A 21732-nucleotide genomic window follows, 5' to 3' on the forward strand; every position below is an offset into this window, starting at 1 on the left:
GGCGCGATTGAAACTGTTATGAAAACTCGGGGCGCAAATACTTAAAGGTTGAGAAGCGCTGACCTATGTCTTGACTGAAAAGCTTAACACCTGATACATTCTGGTAAATCAAAAAATCTGAGATAGCGGCAAGCCTGGCAAACTGACCCGCACTCTTGGTCTTAAGGCAAAATGATTGGAAAACAAAGTGACATGGCAGAAAGAAAAAGAAGAGCAGCGACATCTGCTGAGCACCAAGCAAATGTGGAGGCAGAAGACGTTGATGAATAATAGGAAGAGAAAGGGCAGCGCCATCTGCTGAGCGTCAAAGGCGGGACACAGAATGCAAGAATGACAAACATAGAGAAATGTATGTGACCGGGGGTCCACATGCTTCACTAGTGTTTAGTAATTTTTTTCTGTGCTCTTCAAAGTGGCAGGGAGCAGTGATTGCTGACAGAAAGGGGCACGCTGCGGTGGCACTGGTTGAGTCCAACCAGATGTACAAAATAAGAACTAAACCCTGACGCCAAAGGAGACTACCAGGGTATTGAAGGTGGTGCTGTGCACCATTCCTATCATCCAAGTTTCTGGATTTCAAACAAACAAATGAATTTTCCGGTGCAGTTAGTGGGTTTTTGAATTGTAAAGCATTCTCCGTTACTGAGGTTTGCCTGGCACCATCTTTCACCGCATGTCTTGGATTTTGGTTGTTTGATTTATTGACTCACTACAAACCTCTCTGTCTTCCCTCCTGGTCCCCCACCACATCTCCCTCTCTGCCTTTTCCTTACACGGGCGGCAGGTCACCAGGCACTGCTGTCCCACCTCCCGATCCGCTCACATTTTCACAAGTACCTCTTGCACAAGCCTGCTGATTTTCAGCTGCTTTTCTCGCTCAAACATCTCCTCCTTCTCTTTGGCCAACTTCAGCTCAAACTCCAGCTCCTTTTTGTTCTTCCGTTGCTCCTGCAGGGTGTCCACTTTGGACGGCTTCTTTTTCTCCTTTCCTTTCTGTGAGGCGAAGAGCAGACCAGCTTTTCAGGCCAACAGCAGGTCATTTAGGCGACATCAGGCTTGTACGATATCGACGATTTGTCTTGAGTAACGATCTGAACCTCAAGATAGGCAAAAATGCAGAAATGCTTTGGATTTTTTTGTGAACTCAAAGAAATGCACTGAAATCAAATGGTAAGGAGAACCTGAGCTGGTTTGGAATGAATTATGATGGTGCAATGATCTTTAAAGTGTCCCTGAGCTGTGAGGTCACCATGAGATAAAATTCAAACTTCAAGTCTCTGCATCTCCCGAACTCCTCTCCCTACGACTGGCGTGCGCCAACAGTATGACAATATCTGCACAAGTGCAATGAAAATGGGGCAGATAGTGCAGATCGGGTAGTGACATCCCTATCCAACATGGCTGCTACTGCCCTGTGATGTTTGACTGGCCTCACAAAGCATCATGGGGTGTTAGGAGACGCTTGCCTAATTTGGCTGTATGGCGAATTTTGATGGAAAAATTTGTCTAGCAAGTTAACCGGTAAACCTGGCAAATTTTCTGCAACAAAATCTTCCTCAACCTACACAAGTCCTTACTCAGGGGATTGTTGAGAAGGGGGGCAAAAAAAAAATGGCGCAGTCGAGCTTCTGTACACAATGTGTGTATGTGACTGGCAGGAGTCTAAATGGCATTCAGCCCGCTGTCACAGACGTGTGCATGGGAGGCAGCTAGAGGGTCTGAATGAGGGCAATTCCACGACTGACCAGTGGGTGGCGGAGTGCGCTGCAGAGGGATTATGGGAAATTTCTCCTGGGTCCCAATGCCGCCACCTCCAGTTCCGTCCCTGATGACCTCACTTGCTCTGCGCTCCCTTTGCCTCCTTAAGTCAGTTCGGTTTTGGACTCGTATCTGTACACATACAGTATGTACTCCCAATTTAACTCTTTCACAGCCAGGAAAAATGTTTAAGGGTGGCCGCCCCAAACTTTTGTGAGACTCTATCGTCTGATATTTGACACCTGACTAGGCACCAATCACATTTATGAAACGCGCCATTTTGAACATTTACTTGTTGCTTCTTAAAAAAAACTCAATATGCCAGTATAGCTTAAATAGCAAACGTCAAAAATAATCGAGCAGTTTATCAATAACAACAATCCGCTGTCAAATCAAGTGAACAGCTGGGAACGCACAGAGTTCAAGGGGCTCTCCGTGAATCGGGTGTAGTCGAAACGTCCTTAAAGGGAAAACGAGTTTTAGAGGAGACTGTTAGGGGTTTCTGCGGTGGGTTGGCACCCTGCCCAGGATTGGTTCCCTGCCTTGTGCCCTGTGTTGGCTGGGATTGGCTCCAGCAGACCCCCGTGACCCTGTGTTCGGATTCAGCGGGTTGGGAAATGGATGGATGGATGGATGGATGGATGTTAGGGGTTTACAGTGGTAGCCGCCACACCGCACCATCTTCTAGACGTGGCACTGATGGCGCACAGGCACATGTATTACCCTCCGTGAACGGGAAGCATTTCCACCAAATGCGTGGAGTTTCCTTTTCGGCGATTTCATTGATGCTACTGTATGTGCTCACTTTTTCCTCGACAGATTGGGATGTTCCCTAACGTTGCGGTCATTTTTAGGATTAGATTAAAGCTGAAAAAATAGTACGGTAATGCCAGCTCGAACAGCGACAAATAAATCACCATATCGTACAAGCCTGTTTCAGTCTCGCGGAGCAGCACACCATGCAGAAAGGCAACGAAAACCACTCAACTTGGGAGTCGGAAACACGAGACGTAAATGAGTTTGATTAAAAAAAGGACAGAAAAGAGAACACAAAGTGACGCTGCCGGGCAGCGACCAGCTCATCGGCCCGGGAGCGGCACCCACACAAAATAACAAAGATGGCGAGTGGCTACAGCTGGCAATGCCACACATACCTTGCGGAGAGTCGGAAACCTGCCTTCGTACCGGTAGAACCAGCCAAACGCTAGGGAGAGAGCCAGAGAGGGTGGAATTGAAACTGGAGTCGATGGGCGCACAGCACTGGCTACTTCGCTGCATTGTAACCTGGCCGCTGTGCCCAACACTGCTAACCATAGACGCTTGGAATAAGCGACCAAGCAGTGTGGCAGACAGTAAGACTTTAGGAACCCTCAAAACTCAACTTCATGTTTTTTTTTTTTTTTTTTTAGAAGAATTAGGTGGTTAGGACTGGGGGGCTTTGTTGGGCTGAATGTCCTGTTCTCGTCCAGCTTGTTCTAATATCCTAATGTGTGTAAGCGACGGCCAGCAGGGACGCCCCGAGAATGGAAGGAATGGGGGAAGGCAGCAACTTTTGTTCACTGCCTTCCCCAAGACGCTAGATGGCAGCTCCCCTGGAGTGTAGTGGTGCCCACAGGGAATCCTGGGACTTGTAGTTTGGTATTTCAGCCCTGTTGGGTGCTGCCAGGAGGTGCTGTGGAAGGACCGGGGGGTGCGGGGGGGGGGGGGGGGGGGGGAGTCATGTTTCCCTTATAGCCCGGAAGTCACAAAGACGGAAGCCCCAAAGTACTTCTGGGCTGATTAAAGAACTCGAATTCTCCATCTGACCAGGGTCAAGGACTATATAAAGGACTGCTGAGAACCCAGTGAGGGAGCCGGAGTCGGTGAAGGTGGGTGAAGTTTGCTGGGAGGTGTGGAGGAGAAAGAGAGAGAGAGAGAGAAGAATATTGTGCTTTATTGTGTTTATTGTGGCGGTGGTGCTGGGAGGGCACTGTAAGAAGGAAGAAAAAGAATGAAACAACTTCTTAGTGCTTTTACCCCGTGTCCTGCGTGTCTGTCTGAGGGGTTTAAGGGGCAACAGTGACCCTCAGCGTCCACATGTGTCAACCATGGCACAGCACAATCCAATCCCATCCCCTCTAACTGCCATAACACAAATCTCTCCCAACATGAGTGAGCTTAGCAGGCGTCATGTGACAAGAGGACACGCCCATATCCACCTCCCCCAGTCACCGATTGGCTACTGGGAGGGGCCCTGGGGTGCCACAGCGAGATGTTGTTCCACTCAATCTCTGTCACGTCAACGTGAAGGAGCCTCACAATCTCAGCGATCAGCTTGGCACGAAGACACAGATAACGGAACGAACAAAACAAAACGTTAACAGGACTGGCATCGCCAGATTACGTCGTCTGCTGCTGGACGCTTAGGATGTGCTCTGGCCGTTTGCCAGGACTTTTGGACATTAGAACACACTGGACGAGAGCAGGCCATTCAGCCCAACAAAGCTCGCCAGTCCCGTCCACTTATTTCTTCCAAATAAAACATCAAGTCGAGTTTTGAAAGTTCCCTAAAGTCTTACTCTCTGCCACACTGCTTGGTCGCATATCGTTCGTTGTGTAAAGAAAGACTTCCTAATAATAATAAATAATAATTCTTTGCATTAATATAACGCTTTTCTCACTACTCAAAGCACTCAGCAATTGCAGGTTAAGGGCCTTCCTTGCTCAAGGGCCCAACAGAGCAGAGTCCCTATTGGCATTTACGGGATTCGAACAGCCAACCTTCCGATTGTCAGTGCAGATCCCTCGCCTCAGAGCCACCAGTAATGGTTGTGCAAAGTTTACCCTTCGCAACAACTGTGTCCCCATGTTCTTGATGAACTCATTTTAAAATAACCGTCTCGATCCACTGGACTGATAACCTTCATCATTGTAAACACTTCACTCATGTTCACACTCTTCATCTCCTTAAGGCTCAGCTCTTTTCATCTTTCCTCCTAACTCATCCCCTGTAGCTCTGAATCAGCCCAGTCGCTCTTCCCTGGACCTTCTCTAGTGCTGCTATGTCTTTATGGAGACCCAAACTGCACCCAGGACTCCAGATGAGGCCTCACCAGTGTGTTATAAAGCTTGAGCAGAACCTCCTGTGACTTCACACATCAAGGCGCTATATAACCTGACATTGTGTTAGCCTTCTTAATGGCGTCTGAACACTGTCGGGAAGTCGATATCTTAGAGTCCACTATGACTCCTAAGTCCATCTCATAAGGTGGACTCTCGATTTTCAGACCTCCCATTGTGTATTCAGACTTAATAAGACCTAACCTTAATACAAGTGTTAATTTCAGCTCTTTGAATCTTTCCTCCTAACTCATCCCCCTGTAGCCCTAAATCAGCCCAGTCACTCTTCTCTGGACCTTTTCTAGTGTTGCTATGTCGTTTTTGTCAAAACTGCCCACCGTACTCCAGATGAGGCCTCACCAGTGCATTATAAAGGTCGAACAGAACCTCCTGTGACTTGTACTCCACACATCAAGGCGCTATATAACCTGACATTCTGTGAGCCTTCTTAATGGCTTCTGAACACTGTTGGGAAGTTGATAGCTTAGAGTCCACTGTGACTCCTAAGTCCATCTCTTAAGGTGGACTCTCGATTTTCAGACCTCCCATTGTGTATTCAAACCTCACATTTTTATTCTTTACGTGTAAAACTTTACATTTACTGACATTACATGTCACCTGCCCAAGCCTGTCTGCTGTCCAAGTCCTTCTCTGATGACATAACGGATTCCAAATTATCTGCTAATCCACCTATCTTGGTATCTTCTGCAAACTTCACCCGCTTGTTCCTTATATTCGTGTCTAAATTATTTATTTATATTAAAAATAGCAGCAGGCCCTACACTGCCCCCTGCTGGTCACCATTTCTAACATCGGCCAGTTCTGATGAGGTTCCTTGCACCATCACCATCTGCTTCCTGTGCCTGAGCCAATTCTACTGCCACTTCTTTTAGTTTGATGCCCACCCTCTCATGTGGCACCTTATCAAATCCTTTGTGAAAGTCCACATCAATAATCTCATCTGCTCCACTCTGGTCGTATCCGTTTGTTCTTCCTCAACAAACATGACCTCCTTCTTCTGACCCCACACTGACTGTCCTGTCCTTGTCAGGTGTTGCTCAATCTCCTCCTTCCATTCATTTTCCTGTGATGCCCACCACTCTTAACGTCAGCCAATTCTGCTGAGGTTCCTCACCCCGTCACCCTCTGCTTCTCGTGTCTGAGCCAATTCTGCACCCATCTACACCCCACACTCTGCCAAACTGCCACTTCTTTTAGTTTGATGCTCACCCTCTCATGTGGCACCTTATCAAATGCTTTCTGAAAGTCCACATCAATAATATCATATAGTCAAGATATACAGGGTGGGACAGAAATAACTTCTACATTTCGCAAAATCACTGTGGGGTCCCCAAGGCAGGTAGAGGGGTGCGGTCCGTTCCGTTAGGTAGAGTACATAATAAAGTTTTCAGTCGTCACCATGCCGTGGTCAGGTGAGCATCAAGGCTTTGTAGTGGAGGCTTTTTTCAAAAATGGCGAATCTGTAACTGCGACGTAGAGGGCGTTTCGCACGCGGTTCGGTTTACATGCTAATGAAAGTGTTCCAGACCGTGGCCACCGCGCTCGCCTGATTTAAGTCCCTGTGACTTTTTTCTGTGGGGTTACCTGAAAGCCGAGGTTTTCAAACATCGTCCTCGGTCCTTGGACCAACTAAAGGAGGCCATTCAAGAAGAAATTGAAGGAATTTCGCCCGACATGCTAGTGAGAGTGATGGAAAACTTCCAAGAAAGGCTCCAAATGTGTATCAGCCGTCAAGTCCACCATTTGGACGATATCATTTTTAAAACTTTTTTATATCTACATTTGGGAAATAAAAAGTTTTTGGTGATACTTCGTACCATTTTTTTTCAATCCCCCTTTGAAATGTGGGAGTTATTTCTGCCCCACCCTGTATAATATCAAATCTAGATGGAGCACAGACAGTTTAAGTGACTTAGTCGGGGTCAGCCGATGAGCAGAGGCCAGGATTGACCAGACAGCCTTGTGGCTCTCAGTCCAGGGCCTCAGCCAGCCAAAGTCAGTCTCGAGTCACACAGAATTATGAAAATCTTATGATTTGAAAGTCAATTTGCATAAAATAAAGAAGAACGTAGCTTAAATATCACGTACAGCACACCCTCATGAGTAGAGTGGGTGTGAGGGCCGGGCTCAAGTCGTACAGACGGATGTGACGCCACAGTGTTATGGCTTACTGCCCACACCCGTCTTGATTCTCCGCTCACTGGTTTGGCCTGAAGGCTTTGTGAGGAGCAGGGATGAAGCTCACCCAATGGGAATAGCTGTGGAGTGGAGACAGGCCAACAGGAAGTGGCACCACGTGACTCCTCTTGCCCTTACTGACATGGCGTGCCACTGTGGCCGTTCCGGAGGCTGGCACCTCTCAGCAGTTCCAGCACTTGCCAGTAAGGCTGACTAGTGGTGCAGATTCGTCTTTATGGAAAGGACGGCTTGAGTAAACCTGCCAAAAATCCCACTGCTGACACCATAATCGAGTCACCTAGTGCACCTCTAGTTTCACAAACAAGAATATAAGTTGCTGACGACCTTCTAGAATGTGCTAGAAAATGTCAAACTGTAGTGTCCACCTTAGCGGAGTTACAAGTGATGCAAAAGTGCTGAAAGATGGCACCCAAAGGCTTTAAACAATGGTGTTTGGTTGTCAAATTATAATCCACGTTGGCTTTTTGAAGTCTATAATTTAGAGGGACCTCAAACCTGTGGCTTTGGATCATCAGTGATGTTGGGTGCATCCTCATCGGCGACGAGCTCAGGTGCCCAGGCATCTGTTAAATGAAAGGCAGGAGGAGTGAAGGGTTGGCACAGAGATGTCTGGGCTCACTGGGACCGGAGATCTGAAGGGGCCCTTCCCTCAGATGTGGGACACGGTCATGCAATGAGGCACAGAGACGAGTTAAACATCACGGCAAGGAAGGCAGACATTAAATGCAGAAATCACAGTGCTCTGAAAAAGTATCTGCCCCCTTCCTAATTTTCTGCATGATTTACACAATGAATGGCCTTCAGGCAAAATGCAATAGTAGAGACAGGGAACCTGAGTGAACATGTAGTGTAGATTTCGAATCAGGACATTCTTGATCAGAATGACCAAAAGTCAATGCCCCATTGTCTCATATTTGGCTGTGGCACCTAAATGCTTTCTTTCATTTGATCACCGCTGAGGAGTTTTGTCCCATTGTTCTTGGCAAGTCAGCTGAGCTGAAGACAGAGGCCATAACACCAAAAGTGGATGGTCCAACACCCATTAAGGTTGATGGAGAAAACCCACCTATGGCCAACACCTTCACGTATCTGGGCAGCAGAGGAAGATATAATGGAGAAGCAGGCAACGCCAGCCAGACAAGTCTATGCAAAGCAGGGACCACCAAGGCCCTCTGGACCTTCAATAATGTGCGGTGAACTATCAACCCTCTCCAAAATAACTCCATGAACGTTATCTCAGTCTCCACTGTGATCCTCTCACAAAGGAAAGTCACACTCACTGTCTGCCAATTTCTGGTAACATCATTACATCGTTCATGTGTCCATTTCTGACAACCTGTGCGGTGGGCTGAACTTCTCCCGACACCGTTACTACCCTCGTCTCACCCCTCTGCCTCCAGACACCACTTTAGTCTTTTCTGCATTTACCTTGAAGCCTTTGACTTCCAAATTAGCCTTACATTTCAGTGTCACCTCAATATGAGATTATCAGCGTACACTCCTTCACACTTCTCTGGTCACTTCCCTGGATGTCCTATCATGAGCTCTTGGGCACATTGGCAGTGGAGAGTGTCGACCTCGTCATCGAGAGGTGTACTTACCTCGCCAGTGACATTCATGGACTCTGGTGACTCTTCCTATGAAGTCAGCCGATGGATTGGGAGACTATAGGGGGTCATGAGGTTGCTGGAAAAGGGTGTGTGGCGCTCCCGATATCTCTATTAAAGGACGAAGGTCCAAGTCTTTAGGGTCCTGGTGCTTCCTGTTTGTGAGACATTGATGCTTTCCAGTGACCTGAGATGAAGACTCACAAGGACTCCTTCATGTGCGTCTCTTTAGAGAATCCTTGGGGGTCGCCGGTTTGACTTTGTGTTGCTCATGGAGTCCCGAATGAGGCACATGACCTGCATTGTGATTACCCTAGGGTGATCCAGCTTGCAGGATTTGAGTGGCTGCACCACGCCAAGGGGATGCCCACATAACACCCGGCTGCAGCAGTTAGAGGGTCATCTCCAGAAGGGTGGACTGGACTGTGTGTTTGCCAGAGGGGTCGCCAATCTGGATGCTGAGCTGTATCGCCATATGGCGGGTGTGGGAACACGCTGTACCAGTGCAGGCTCCCCAACCTGACCTGACCTGACTGGACTAATTGTTACTGTCTATCTGTATACGGTCAGTTCTCCATAAATATTTGATGTGAAAATATATTAAAAGCTCTGTCCAGTTATTAAGAAGGTCCACTGCTAATCCTGAACGATCAATGGAACGTGAACCATTAACAGCCTCTTGGGTTCTAGGTGGCCATTCCCTTGGCCTTCACTAGACGAGTTTTGCATCAGACGCAGCCCAGCTAGGATTAACAGCTTCATTATGTGCCATAAGAGGCTCGAGCCAGTAGGCTGGACCACCTGATAGCTAAAAACGAGGCGGTTCAGTCCACCATAAAGACCTTCAGTTTGACCCCTCACTTTTAGCACCTTCATTCCAGAGCTGAGCAGCATTTCAGAGTCCTGTCTAACGGCGCTTAACGCTCATTCGTCACTGACCTGAGTTCTTCTGCTTTGGCTGAGGGCTTGCACTGATCTCCTTGGGGGGCAGTGTGCTCTTGGGCGGTTCTCTTGGACCCCAGTCTTCCTCCCACTGCCTCTGATGTTTCACGTTCTCGGCTTCAATTCTTAAGAGAAAATGGGAGAAAGGATAAAAAGTGTGTCAGTCAGCCATTGCAGTAGAGGGCGGCCAGGCAGACGAGTCACAAAGGAGTCCTCCTGGTGAAGCCACTGAACAGCCAGAACAGTTAGAGGGGGCCCCCATATTGTCATTAAACCCCAAAATGATAAAACAAATATGAAGTCAATACTAAGATTGCACCAAAAATCACACATTAAGTTTTTTCGTTCGATCCACGATATCGGACATCATTAAGCACTTGGCGCAGGCTAAAGAAGCATCCCATCTGTGACATCACACAGCTCTGCCCCCACAGCTCTGCTGTGCCACCAATAGTGTCATAGTGATGTGGAAACTGACACTTTTAGCAAATGTTTTACTTAATTGTTAAATTCAGTAGGATTTTATCAGATTGTCAAAGGTGCAACTCATAATCATAACCACTGTGACAAAGGCGCTATACCAGCGCTTGACCCGGCATAGACAGACATGGGAGGCACCCTAATAAAAAACAAAAGTGATTTAATTTCTCTTTTCTTCTGCCTGTGGGCAACGCTCTCCCCGTTCCCACAGCCACAACACAGTTCCAATACGCACAATATCACAATCACCACAGTTATTCCTTTTCTCCTCTGCTCCTCTCCGGCAAGCTTATTTCCTCTCCTCCCGACTCTGGCTCCCGGAGTGCTGGCTGTTGGCTCCTTTTATAGCCCACCTGGAAGTGCTCCAGGTGTTTGATGGCTCATTTCTGGCTGCACTTCCAGTTGTGGAGGAAGAACTGCTCACATGGGCTCAGGAACCACTGCAGCACCCCCGGATCCCAACAGGGTTGTAGAGAGCTCCATCTCCCATTGAGCCCTGTGGGAATCTGAGGCACCACAGCCACCCAGGGGTGCTGCCATCTAGCGTCCCGGGGGAGGTACTGATCAGTCCATGCCTCTTCCCCTGGACCATATACAGAAGAGGCATGGACCAAGCAAGGGCCCCGGGTGTCCGCCACACCACACATTTGATTTAATTATAACTTACAAAGCTGAAATTAAAAATTTAAATATTATTCCATAGTACTAGTGTGTTGTACCATGTTAGCCATTATGAATGTAGAGAAAAGCCAAGCAAAATGACACCTTTTATTGGCTAACTAAAAAGATTACAATATGCAAGCTTTCGAGGCAACTCAGGCCCCTTCTTCAGGCAAGATGTAATCATTATTATAATATTATTCCATTAAATGAAGTTATTTCTGATCACTACTTAATTACGTTTGATTTGGTTCTTTCCTTCCCAATACACTCACAGATTAAAACAAAGACAGTGCAACATCTAGACTGTAATTCTGCTTCAAAATGCATAGACACTTTGAGTAAGTCGAGTGTAATTGTGGAAAACCATTTAGATGAGCTAACATCACTTTATAATGTGACCTTAAGAGATGCTCTGGACGCAGTGGCTCCCCTTAAAACAAAAGTGATCAAAGCACATAGAAACTCTCCCTGGTTTAATGAAAACACTCGAGTTCTTAAATTAGAGTGTCGAAAACTGGAGAACAACAAAGCGGCAGGTCTTTCACACTGCATGGACAGAAAGTGTTAAAAAAGATAAAAAAGCTCTCTTTAAAGCTCGCTCAGACTACTATTCTACAATAATAGATAGCAATAATAAAAACCTTTGGGTACTGTTTAATAATTCTTTAATAATTCTTTGCATTTATATAGTGCTTTTCTCACTACTCAAAGTGCTCAGCAATTGCAGGTTAAGGGCCCAACAGATCAGAGTCCCTATTGGCATTTACTGGATTTGAACCGGCAACCTTCTGATTGCCAGTGCAGATCCCTAGCACTAATTTCCTAATTTAACAAATGGGAATGCAGATCTACAGTGCAAAATACCAACAGATATTAGCAGTACAAACTTTATGAACTTCTTCAATGAGAAAATTAAAAATTAAAAATATCCCAGATCTCTGCATCACAGTATAAACCGTATACTAGCTTAGCAGACCCTGTCTCACATTGCATTCAGTACTTTAGTAATTGTAATCCTGTAACTGAGCAGGAAGTCTTAACTTTAATTTCTAAAATGAAGCCCACTACTTGTTCCCTGATCTAGTGCCAGTACAACTAGTAAAAAGTGCAATAGATGTTCTTGCAGCGCCTATCCTAAACATTATCAATAGTTCATTATTGCATGGCACAGTACCTGATGCACTAAAAGTGTCCGTCATTAAACCATCACTTAAAAAGTCAGACCTTGACCCACACATGCTAAATAACTATAGGCCTATTTCAAATTGACCCTTTCTCTCTAAAATACTAGAAAAAGTAGTCGCCAGTCAGCTTCAGTCACACCAATTTATTTGAGAAATTCCAGTCTGGCTTCCGCACTGCTCACTGCACAGAAACGGCACTAATGCGATATTCTGATATCCTCTAATGAAGGAAACTCCACTGTGCTTCTGTTGTTAGACTTAAGCGCAGCGTTTGACTCCATCGACCGTTCGATTTTACTGCACAGGCTAGAAAATGACGTTGGGCTCACAGGCATTGACTGCGCTCACTTGCTTTAGTTCTTATTTATCAAATCGATTCTAAAACGTACAGAAATATGCTGACGGGTCTCCATCATTACACACAAAAATTCAATATGGTGTCCCACAGGGCTCAGGACTCGGTCCTTCACTTGACAGGCTTCCACTCATTAGGATACATCATGTTAATGTTCACTTGTATGCAGATGACACCCAGTTCTACTTTTCTTTTAGACCAAATGAAGTTTCTCCAACGTTGTCTTTAATTAGTTCTGTTCGTGAATGAGTGGATGGCTGAGAACGACTCGTCTTAAAAGAGATGTTAATTATTGGAGAGAGTGACGCTGATCACAATATTCTGTCATCATTTAACTCAGTTGGAGTCTCCATTAATTTTACTGAATCAGCCCACAATCTCATCGTTATCTTTGACTCTAGCAGGTCATTTAAAGCGCACATCACAAAGTTGTCCAAATCAGGTTTCTTCCATCTTAAAAATGTTGGGAAATTAAGGCGTTTTCTAAATAAACAGGATTCTGAGAAATTAATTCCTGCATTTATTTCTAGTTGGATTGACTACTGCAATGCGGTGTTCACTGGATGTTCAGACTGTTCTTTATACAACCTCCAGTTAACCCAAAACGCTGCGGCAAGAATTATTACAAGAACAAGAAAATACAAACACATAACTCCAGTTCTTAAGTCCTTACACTGGCGCCCACTTAAGTTTAGGGCAGATTTCAAAATCCTCCTTTTAACATATAAAGTTTTAAATAACCGAAGTCCGGCCTACTTATTTGAACTTACCATGACTTACAATCCTGAGCACACATTAAGATCTCAAGATGGTGGTCTGCTTATGATCCCAAGGATTAGTGGAATGTTGAGCTTTTAGTTACAGGACCCCCCCTAAACTGTGGAGTGGTCTGCCTGCTACTATAAGAGATGCCCCATCGGTCTCAGCTTTCAAATCCTCACGACTTCAGTTTAGCACACCCTGACTAGAGCTGCTGATTAACTGTACAGACAGTCATTAGCACTAAAACAGAAGTAATATGAGAGTTAGAATTTGTTACTAACCCTCACCTGTTCGGTTTCTCTTCTCGGTACTCAAATGTGCCACTTGGTGCCACGGCCCACCTGCCTAAGGTAAAGTCGTCTCTGATGGAGGATAGCAGGAATCATCGGGTAGAGGGGTCCTTTCATCGGATTGGCTGACTCAGTGGTGGAATGGCCAATAGGGGGAGGCAGCTTAATGGCCGAGGTCTCCAGGACTCTGAACAAATCCAAATCCTATTATGGGATGTCATCTCCTGTTGAATTCTGCTCTGTACTTGTAATATTTCTATTTTACTGTTGTATTGTATTGAGGATGCCTTCTGTTCTGTTCTGTGTATTGTTGTATTGACCCCCTTTTTTCTTTTTGGACACCCACTGCACTCCCAGCCTACCTGGAAAAGCGGTCTCTCTTTGAATTGCCTTTCCTGAGGTTTCTTCCATTTTTTTTCCACTAAAAGGGTCTTCTTGTCTTCTTAGAGAGTCGAGGCTGGGGGGCTGTCAAAGCCCACTGCAGTACTTCTTGTGTGATTTTGGGCCATACAAAAATAAACTGTATTGTATTGTCACCCAAATCCAAACAAGATGGCAGTGATGTGTATGTTATGACACTGGTCATTTTAAATTTTTCCTGAGAATGTTGTTATGGTACAGCCAGGATTTATGTGTATTTTCCATGTAATTATTGGTTTTGTCATTTTTAAAATTGTTTATGTCTTTCTATAATTTCTGATATCTGTATTACTATTTAGTGTTTGTGCACTGCGTCTTTAAGTGTTCTTTCATTCCTCGTATTTTGTGTGTGGGACATGCTAAGCGTCAGGTGGATGACCTGAAGTGCAGCTGGTGCGGCTATTTACTTACCCCTTGATTTATTTATTCATAATATAGTCCTTCACCTGTCTTATATGTGCCGTGTGTTTATGCCCATGTTGCACCGTAGTGGTCCTGTTATTTCATGCCACCGTATCCTGCATTACGCTGTATAAAAAAATATGCCAATAAAGCCACATGACAAGGCTTGACATGGACTCAGTCATCAGTAACAAGAGCGTCAAGCGTAAGATGTTGTGCACAGCCCTGCAGAGTCCCACCGCTTATCATTCGTATGCCAGGGGTGCGATTTCTTATTTTGACAGGTCTGTTTGTTAGAAACCCGGCATCCATGACAAAGGATGAGTGGCACACCAAAGATAAGGAACTTGAACTGTGCTGAACTCAATCGACAGCATCCTAAAGTAACAGGCCTGTTCTCTCAACGTGTGGGTGGTGAGGTGGACAGCAGCTGGTGCACACCCAATACATCGATAAGCGCCCTGCAAGGGAGCCAATACATCTCATAGGACGTCCTGGTAAAGAACAACAAATTTCAGAACTCTTCTCTTCCCAGAGCTGTCAGCATTTTGAATTCTGTTACCTGTAGGGATGCTGCTAAATGTTACATTTCTAAATTTCTGTGAGTGCCGTTGATGGTAATTCTTTTTCTTCTGTCTTGAGTGTGTGTGTACAGAGGGTACGATAACAGAGCTTGTCAGTTAGAACATTAGAACAATCTGGACAAGAAGAGGCCACACAGGCCGACAAAGCTCGCCAGATCTGTCCACTTAATTCTTCTACAATAACATCAATTCGAGGTTTGAAAGTCCCAAACGTCCTACTGTCCACCACACCACTTGGTCACTTATTTCAAATGGCTGTGGTCCTCTTCCTAATGTTTGTGTGAAATTTACCCTTAGCAAGTGTCCAGCTGTTCTTGATGAACTCATTTTAAAGTCACCGTCTACATCCACTGGACTAATTCCCTTCATCAATTCAAACACTTCAGTCAGGTCTCCTCTTCATCTCTGAAATGGCTCAGCTCTTTTCATTTTTCCTCATAACTCATCCCCTGTAGCCCCCCGTAATCAGCCTGGTCACTCTTCTCTGGACCTTTTCTTGTGCTGCTATGTCCTTTTTGTAGACCAAAACTGCACACCGTACTCCAGATGAGGCTTCACCAGTGCGTTATGAAGCTTCAGCAGAACCTCCTGTGACGTGTACTCCACAGATCAAGGCGCTATATAACCTGACAGTCTGTCAGCCTTCTTAATGGCTTCTGAACTCCTAAATCCTTCTCATAATGTGGACTTTCAATTTTCAGACCTCCCATTGTGTATTCAAACCTCACAAGTGTAATTCTTTACATTTACTGACATTAAATCTCATCTACCACAAATCTGCCCAAGCCTGTCTGCTATCCAAGTCCCTCTGTGATGATCCAATGGATTCCTAATTATATGCCAGCCGATGCATCTTGGCATCCTTTGCAGAGTTAACCAGCTTGTTTTTATATCCATCCATCCCTTGTCCACCGCTTATCCAAGGTCAGGTCGCGGGGGCAGCAGCCTAAGCAGGGAAGCCCAGACCTCCCTCTCTTCGGCCACCACCTCCAGCTAATCTGGGAAGACCCCGAGGCGCTCCCAGGCCAGCCAGGAGATATAATCCCTCCAGCGTGTCCTGGGTCTGCCCCGTGGCCATCTCCCAGTGGGACATGCCCAGAACACCCCCCTAGGGAGGCGTCCAGGGGGCATCCTGACCAGATGCCCGAACCACCTCAACTGACTCCTCTCAATGCAGAGGAGCAGTGACTCTACTCTGAGTCAATCCTGGATAACTGAACTCATCACCCCATCTCTAAGGGAAAGTCCAGCCACCCTGTGGAGAAAACTCTTGTATCTTGGCCGCTTGTATCCATGATCTTGCTCTTTCGGTCACTACCCAAAGCTTGTGGCCATAGGTGAGGGTAGGAACGTAGATCAACTGGTAAATCGACAGCCTCGCCTTTCGGCTCAGCTCTCTCTTCACCACGATGGACCGTTTCAGAGCCCGCATTACTGTGGATGCCGTACCGATCCGTCTGTCAACCTCCCGCTCCATTCTTCCCTCACTCGTGAACAACGTGATATGGGTGGTGGCGGAAGCCTGGAGTTCCGACCCTCGGTTACCGAAACTGGCTCTTGTTCTTTATATTCCTATCCAAATCATTTATAGATCTTAAAAGTGGCAACAGCACTGCCCCCTGCTGGACTCCACTCTAAACATCGGCCAGTTCTGATGAGGTCCTCACACCATCACCTCCTGCTTCCTGTGTCTGAGCCAATTCTGCACCCATCTACACACCACACCCTGAACTGCCACTTCTTTTAGTTTGATGCCCACCCTCTCATGTGGCACCTTATCAAATGCTTTCTGAAAGTCCACATTAATAATCTCATCTGCTCCACTCTGGTTGTATCCTTTTGTTTCCTCCTCATAGAATTCCAGCCTGTTAGTAATTTCTGACCCCAAGCTGACTGTTCCTAATAACTTCTGTCCTTGTCAGGTGTTGCTCCATCTTCTCCTTAATAATTCCTTCCATTCATTTTCCTGTGATGCCCGTTAACCTTACTGTCCTTTAATTGCTTGGCTCTGTCCTGTCACCCTTTTTATATAATGGGATGATATTTGCCATTTTCCAGTTCTTCAGCATCTCCCCAGTGCGTAGTGACTTCCCTAAAATCTATGTCAAGGGTTTCTATCTGCACTCGCCAGCCTCCTTATGAACTCTTTGGTCAATCTTATCTGCTCCTGGTGATTTGTTTAATCTCAGCTGCTCTTCTCTCTCTACATTTCTAAACCCCTCAGCACCTCCTTAGTAGTCCCTGTTACTGCTGGCAGGTTATCTACTTCCTCACTTGTGAAGACCTCAGATAAATGTGAGTTTAGGGGTCCACTATTTCCCTGTCTGTATCTTTACTATTCCTGATGTACTACACCTTCTCTTTTACTACTAAGAGTCTCTTATGGTCTTCTTTCTCCTTCTCTGTTATTCCTCTCCAACTGTCTCTTAGCCTCCCTGATCTCCTTCTTAATGGTTGCCCTCATGTTCTCATATGCTCTACGATTCACTTTGAAGTCTTTATTCTTATACGTCTTTAATTAAATTAATTTAATTTAATTAAAAAAGCCAAGACGGACCATAAAAGGAGCATAGAGTCCCACCTGTCCAGCCACAATACACAGGAGGTATGGCAGGGAATACAAAACATCACAAACTACAGAGGCTGTGATGCAACAACAGGAGATCTGAGTGCGCCGCTAGCAGAGGAGCTGAACTGCTTCTTTGCTCGCTTTGAATCATCACAACAGCAGCACTCACCTGCTCCAGCCCTGCTCCCACCCTCACTGTAAAGGGGCACAATGTCAGACGGGTGCTCCTGGCATTGAACCCCAAGAAGGCTGCCGGCCCAGATGGAGTGCCTGGTAGGGTGCTCAGAGCGTGTGCCCACCAGCTCACCTTTACCTTTACCAACATCTTCAACCTCTCCCTAGCCCAGGCAGTCATTCCATCCTGCCTAAAATCAGCCACAATCATTCCAGTGCCGAAGAAGTCTCCCATCACCAGCCTAAATGATTATTGCCCTGTGGCCCTCACTCCAGTAATCATGAAGTGCTTCGAGAGACTGGTTCTCCAGCACATCAAGGACTATCTCCCCCAAGACTTCGATCCCTACCAATTCGCATATCGCACGAACAGATCCACAGAAGACGCCATTGCTGTAGCTCTCCACTCTGTGCTGAGCCATCTGGAGGAGCAGCACCGACCTAGCCCCCCTCTACATCAATGGCGAGTGTGTGGAGAGGGTCCATACCTTCCAGTTTCTTGGCGTCCTTATCTCTGCTGACATCTCCTGGACAGACAACATCACAGCAGTCATCAAGAAGGCTCAGCAGCGGTTACACTTCCTGAGGGTCCTCAGAAAGCACAACCTGGACTCCAACCTGCTACTGACCTTCTACCGCTCGTCCATCGAGAGCCTGCTGACGTACTGTATCACAGTATGGTATGGCAGCTGCACCATGGCAGACAGGGAGAGGCTTCAGCGAGTAGTAAAGGCAGCACAGAAGATCATCGGCTGCTGTCTCCGCTCCTTGATGGACATTTACACCTCCCGCTGCCTCAGCAGAGCAAAAAACATCATTAAGGACAGCTGCCACCCTGGCTCTGATCTGTTTGACCTGCTGCCCTCAGGGAGGCGCTACAGGGGCATCACAACAAGGACAAACAGACTCGAAAACAGATTTTTCCCAAAAGCCATAACCATTCTAAACTCACACGGGCACTGACTACACAGTCTGACCCCTCAACCCCTGGACTTCCTTCTGTCCATCAACTGTGCAGTATCCAATATCTAAATGGTACTGATAATAACTGTGTAATATCTGTATACTGTACAATATCATTACTCTCAGGGTCCAATATCTACTACTCACTGCACATGATCATCATTATTGTGCAATATTTCAATTATGTGCAATAACCCAATAGTGCAATAGTTATTATTCTTTCCAGTATTTAAATAATGTGCAATAACTCGATTTAGTTATTATTCTTTCCATTTGTATATAGCGTCGCAGAACTTTTTTTGCAACTTTTTGCACCATTTGTTTATTTGTTTATTTACTTGTTGTGTTCTACATATATGTCTGCACTGAAGGAGCTGCTTTTAATCACATTGTACAGGTGTATAGTGACAATAAAAAAAAGTCATTATTGTCTTATTCGTCTGTTTTTTCCTTTGCAGCTTCTTTTTTAACTCTTTACTAACCCACTATGGAGTGTTTTTAAATATCCTATTAATTCCACGTTTAGGTCTGTATCTGTCCGGTTAAACATTTCTGAACCTGCTCCATGGCTCCTCGACTGTCTCCACACTTAACTGCTTATCCCAGTCCATCCTCCAAGTTTGCCCTACCAAAGTTCAACTTAACAGTTTCAGTCTTTGCATCCGCACTCTTCCAAAACACTGAGAAGTTTGTTCTATTATCCATCCATCCATTTTCCAACTCGCTGAATCCGAACACAGGGTCACGGGGGTCTGCTGGAGCCAATCCCAGCCAACACAGGGCACAAGGCAAGAACCAATCCCGGGCAGGGTGCCAACCCACCGCAGGACACACACAAACACACCCACACACCAAGCACACACTAGGGACAATTTAGAATCGCCAATCCACCTAACCAGCATGTCTTTGGACTGTGGGAGTAAACCGGAGCACCGGGAAGGAACCCACGCAGACACGGGGAGAACATGCAAACTCCACGCAGGGAGGACCTGGGAAGTGAACCCAGGTCTCCTAACTGCAAGGCAGCAGCGCTACCACTGCACCACCGTGCCGCCCTTGATCTATTATGGTCACTGTAATACATAGGACCTAATAGAATAGGCCAATAACAAAAGACGCTATACAGTATATAATAGAAGGCGCTATTTATAAAGTGATATGATGAACTTTCCCCCATAGGGCTCAGCACAACAGGCCGACAGCCGTTTAAGAAGACCATTGTTCTCTCCTTTGGCAGCGGCACAATGACCGTTACTCTGAATCAGGTCAGAGTTGAGGCTTATAAAATGGACGGAATGAATTTTGTCCACAGCAGAGGGCGATGTAATTGGGGTGCCATCAGTGACAGAGTGCAGACACTGGAGGGCGTTGTAGTCGGGGTGCCATCATTTCAAGGTAAGCCAGTTATTTCTGGGACAGGCAGACTGAAGTCCTGAGGTCCTGCTAACGTCCCGCAGAGCACCTAGAGAGTGCCGAGGTGTTGCATGTTGATTAGGACACGCAAGTAAGAATTTCCCTGAACTCTGCACACGTGACAATAAGGACCCCATAACCCTCCCAGATATGTAGCCTCTCTGAAACCTGTATGAAACCCTCTTCATAATTTTGATTTAATTTGCGACAAAACTACAAATCTTCCCTTAATGAAGAGTGGTAACGTGTTGCATGTTGATTAGGGCACGGAAGTACAAATTTCACTGGACATGTGACACTTAGGTCCCCACAAACATTGTCACTGCTATGTTGTTAATAAAGTGCCGTTATGGCCCCCTTCGCCTCCCCTGGTTTGAGTCAGCTCATGAGCGCCCCCCACAGTGCACAGTCCTTTGCTGTTTAAATTCCAGCAAATTTTATGAAATCCACCTTTCAGGTTGTGCAGGTCACACCAGCCTGCACATCAGTGGTGGGCTTTGAACCCTTGTCTGGTTTTCATGTTAGCCAATCTGACAATCAGACACATAACAAGCCTGACGAAGCCTCCGGTCATTCAGAGGTCTCTGCAATGAGGACCCTGAGGAGCTGAACATTCAGAATTTGTTTATGTTGAACATTCGCTCCCCGTTTCCAAGGTCTCACCTTCTGCTGTGCTGCACACAGTTCAGCCCACCATTAAAGGTAACTTGACACCTAATCGGGACAAACATGGCTGGACATTCTCAGTGCAGAGCAGAATTTGACAGAAATGAAAATGACAGACTGGCGTCAGAAAATCGGGGACCACAACATTGGGTTGCATCACCCACTCTGAGTCTACAGGCCAAGAAAGAGCAAAGCCAGATGGACCAACAGGACCCCAAACTGCTCCCCAGACACCCTGTCCTCACCTGTCCAGCTCCTTTTGGTATCTTTCTTCTTCATCGGCCGTCTTCTGTATCATCTCCATCTTCCTCCTAAGACAATAAAACACACCCCGGTCAGTCAGGTCACCCCGTGGTGCCACGGGGCTCTGACCCAAGTGGCCACTCAATGCCACTTTAAGAGTCACTACGTCACAGGCGGCTCCGCTCATTCACTTAGTGGACACTGTAACTAGGATTTTCCAGATGTTTTGATGTTTTTTACTTGTTTCATTTTGATTTAAACAAATATTTTTGATTTCATTGTCATTTACGGTGTGGTTTTGTACCTTTCTTTACTTCTGCATTTCGTCATCACTTTGATTCAAGCTGGCTCAGCCGCTGTACGATTCCTTAGCTGGGCACAGCACACTGGTCACATGGGCTTCATGCGCAGCTCATTATGGCGTCATCGTCGAGCGCCTGTTACTCATGATGGCTCAAAATCGTCACCGTCCAGCTTTGTGGGCAAACTTACTGAGGACCTGCCGGATTTTCCTGTCACAGATTTTATATTTTTTTTGCTAATATTCTTTTGCCTCCATCTTTGTGTCACGGTGGACCAGACCTTGGCTTTGATCCCTTAGCTGACTGGATTTCTGATTAAAGAGATTGTTGTTGGCACCATCTCCTGGTCTTTCTAATTCCTACAATGACATTTTAACGATACCCAGCTAGTTTGGTTAGTTGCTGGGGCCTTTCCCCCTTGAGAGGCCAAAATATTAGAAGGACAGTTCATTCATTTGTTACTATTGTGGGCACCACCCTCCTGTTAAGACATGGGCCTCTGTTGGTAGGCCAGGAGACCTCCCGAAGACTTTGGTTAACGGTTTGTGTGGTGGCCCCTTGTTCCACGACACAATCCTGTCCCGAAGCTCTGCAGACAATTCCCTCGACCTCGTGATGGCTGACTTGGGAACGATT

General features: G+C 46.2%; 1 protein-coding gene across 1 annotated transcript in view; it reads right to left on the reverse strand.

Moving 5' to 3' along the window:
• ush1c (Usher syndrome 1C) overlaps positions 1–21732 on the reverse strand; it is a 170714-nt gene that overhangs the window by 41555 nt on the left and 107427 nt on the right. Inside the window, exons 13-15 of the mRNA XM_028796119.2 lie at positions 20797–20862; positions 9624–9751; positions 7573–7640 (exon numbers count right to left, since the gene is read on the reverse strand). Coding sequence (XP_028651952.1) covers positions 7573–7640; positions 9624–9751; positions 20797–20862 — 262 coding nt within the window. The remainder of the gene's footprint in view (positions 1–7572; positions 7641–9623; positions 9752–20796; positions 20863–21732) is intronic.

This window comes from Erpetoichthys calabaricus, chromosome 2 (assembly GCF_900747795.2).
Source record: "Erpetoichthys calabaricus chromosome 2, fErpCal1.3, whole genome shotgun sequence".
NCBI lineage: Eukaryota > Metazoa > Chordata > Cladistia > Polypteriformes > Polypteridae > Erpetoichthys > Erpetoichthys calabaricus.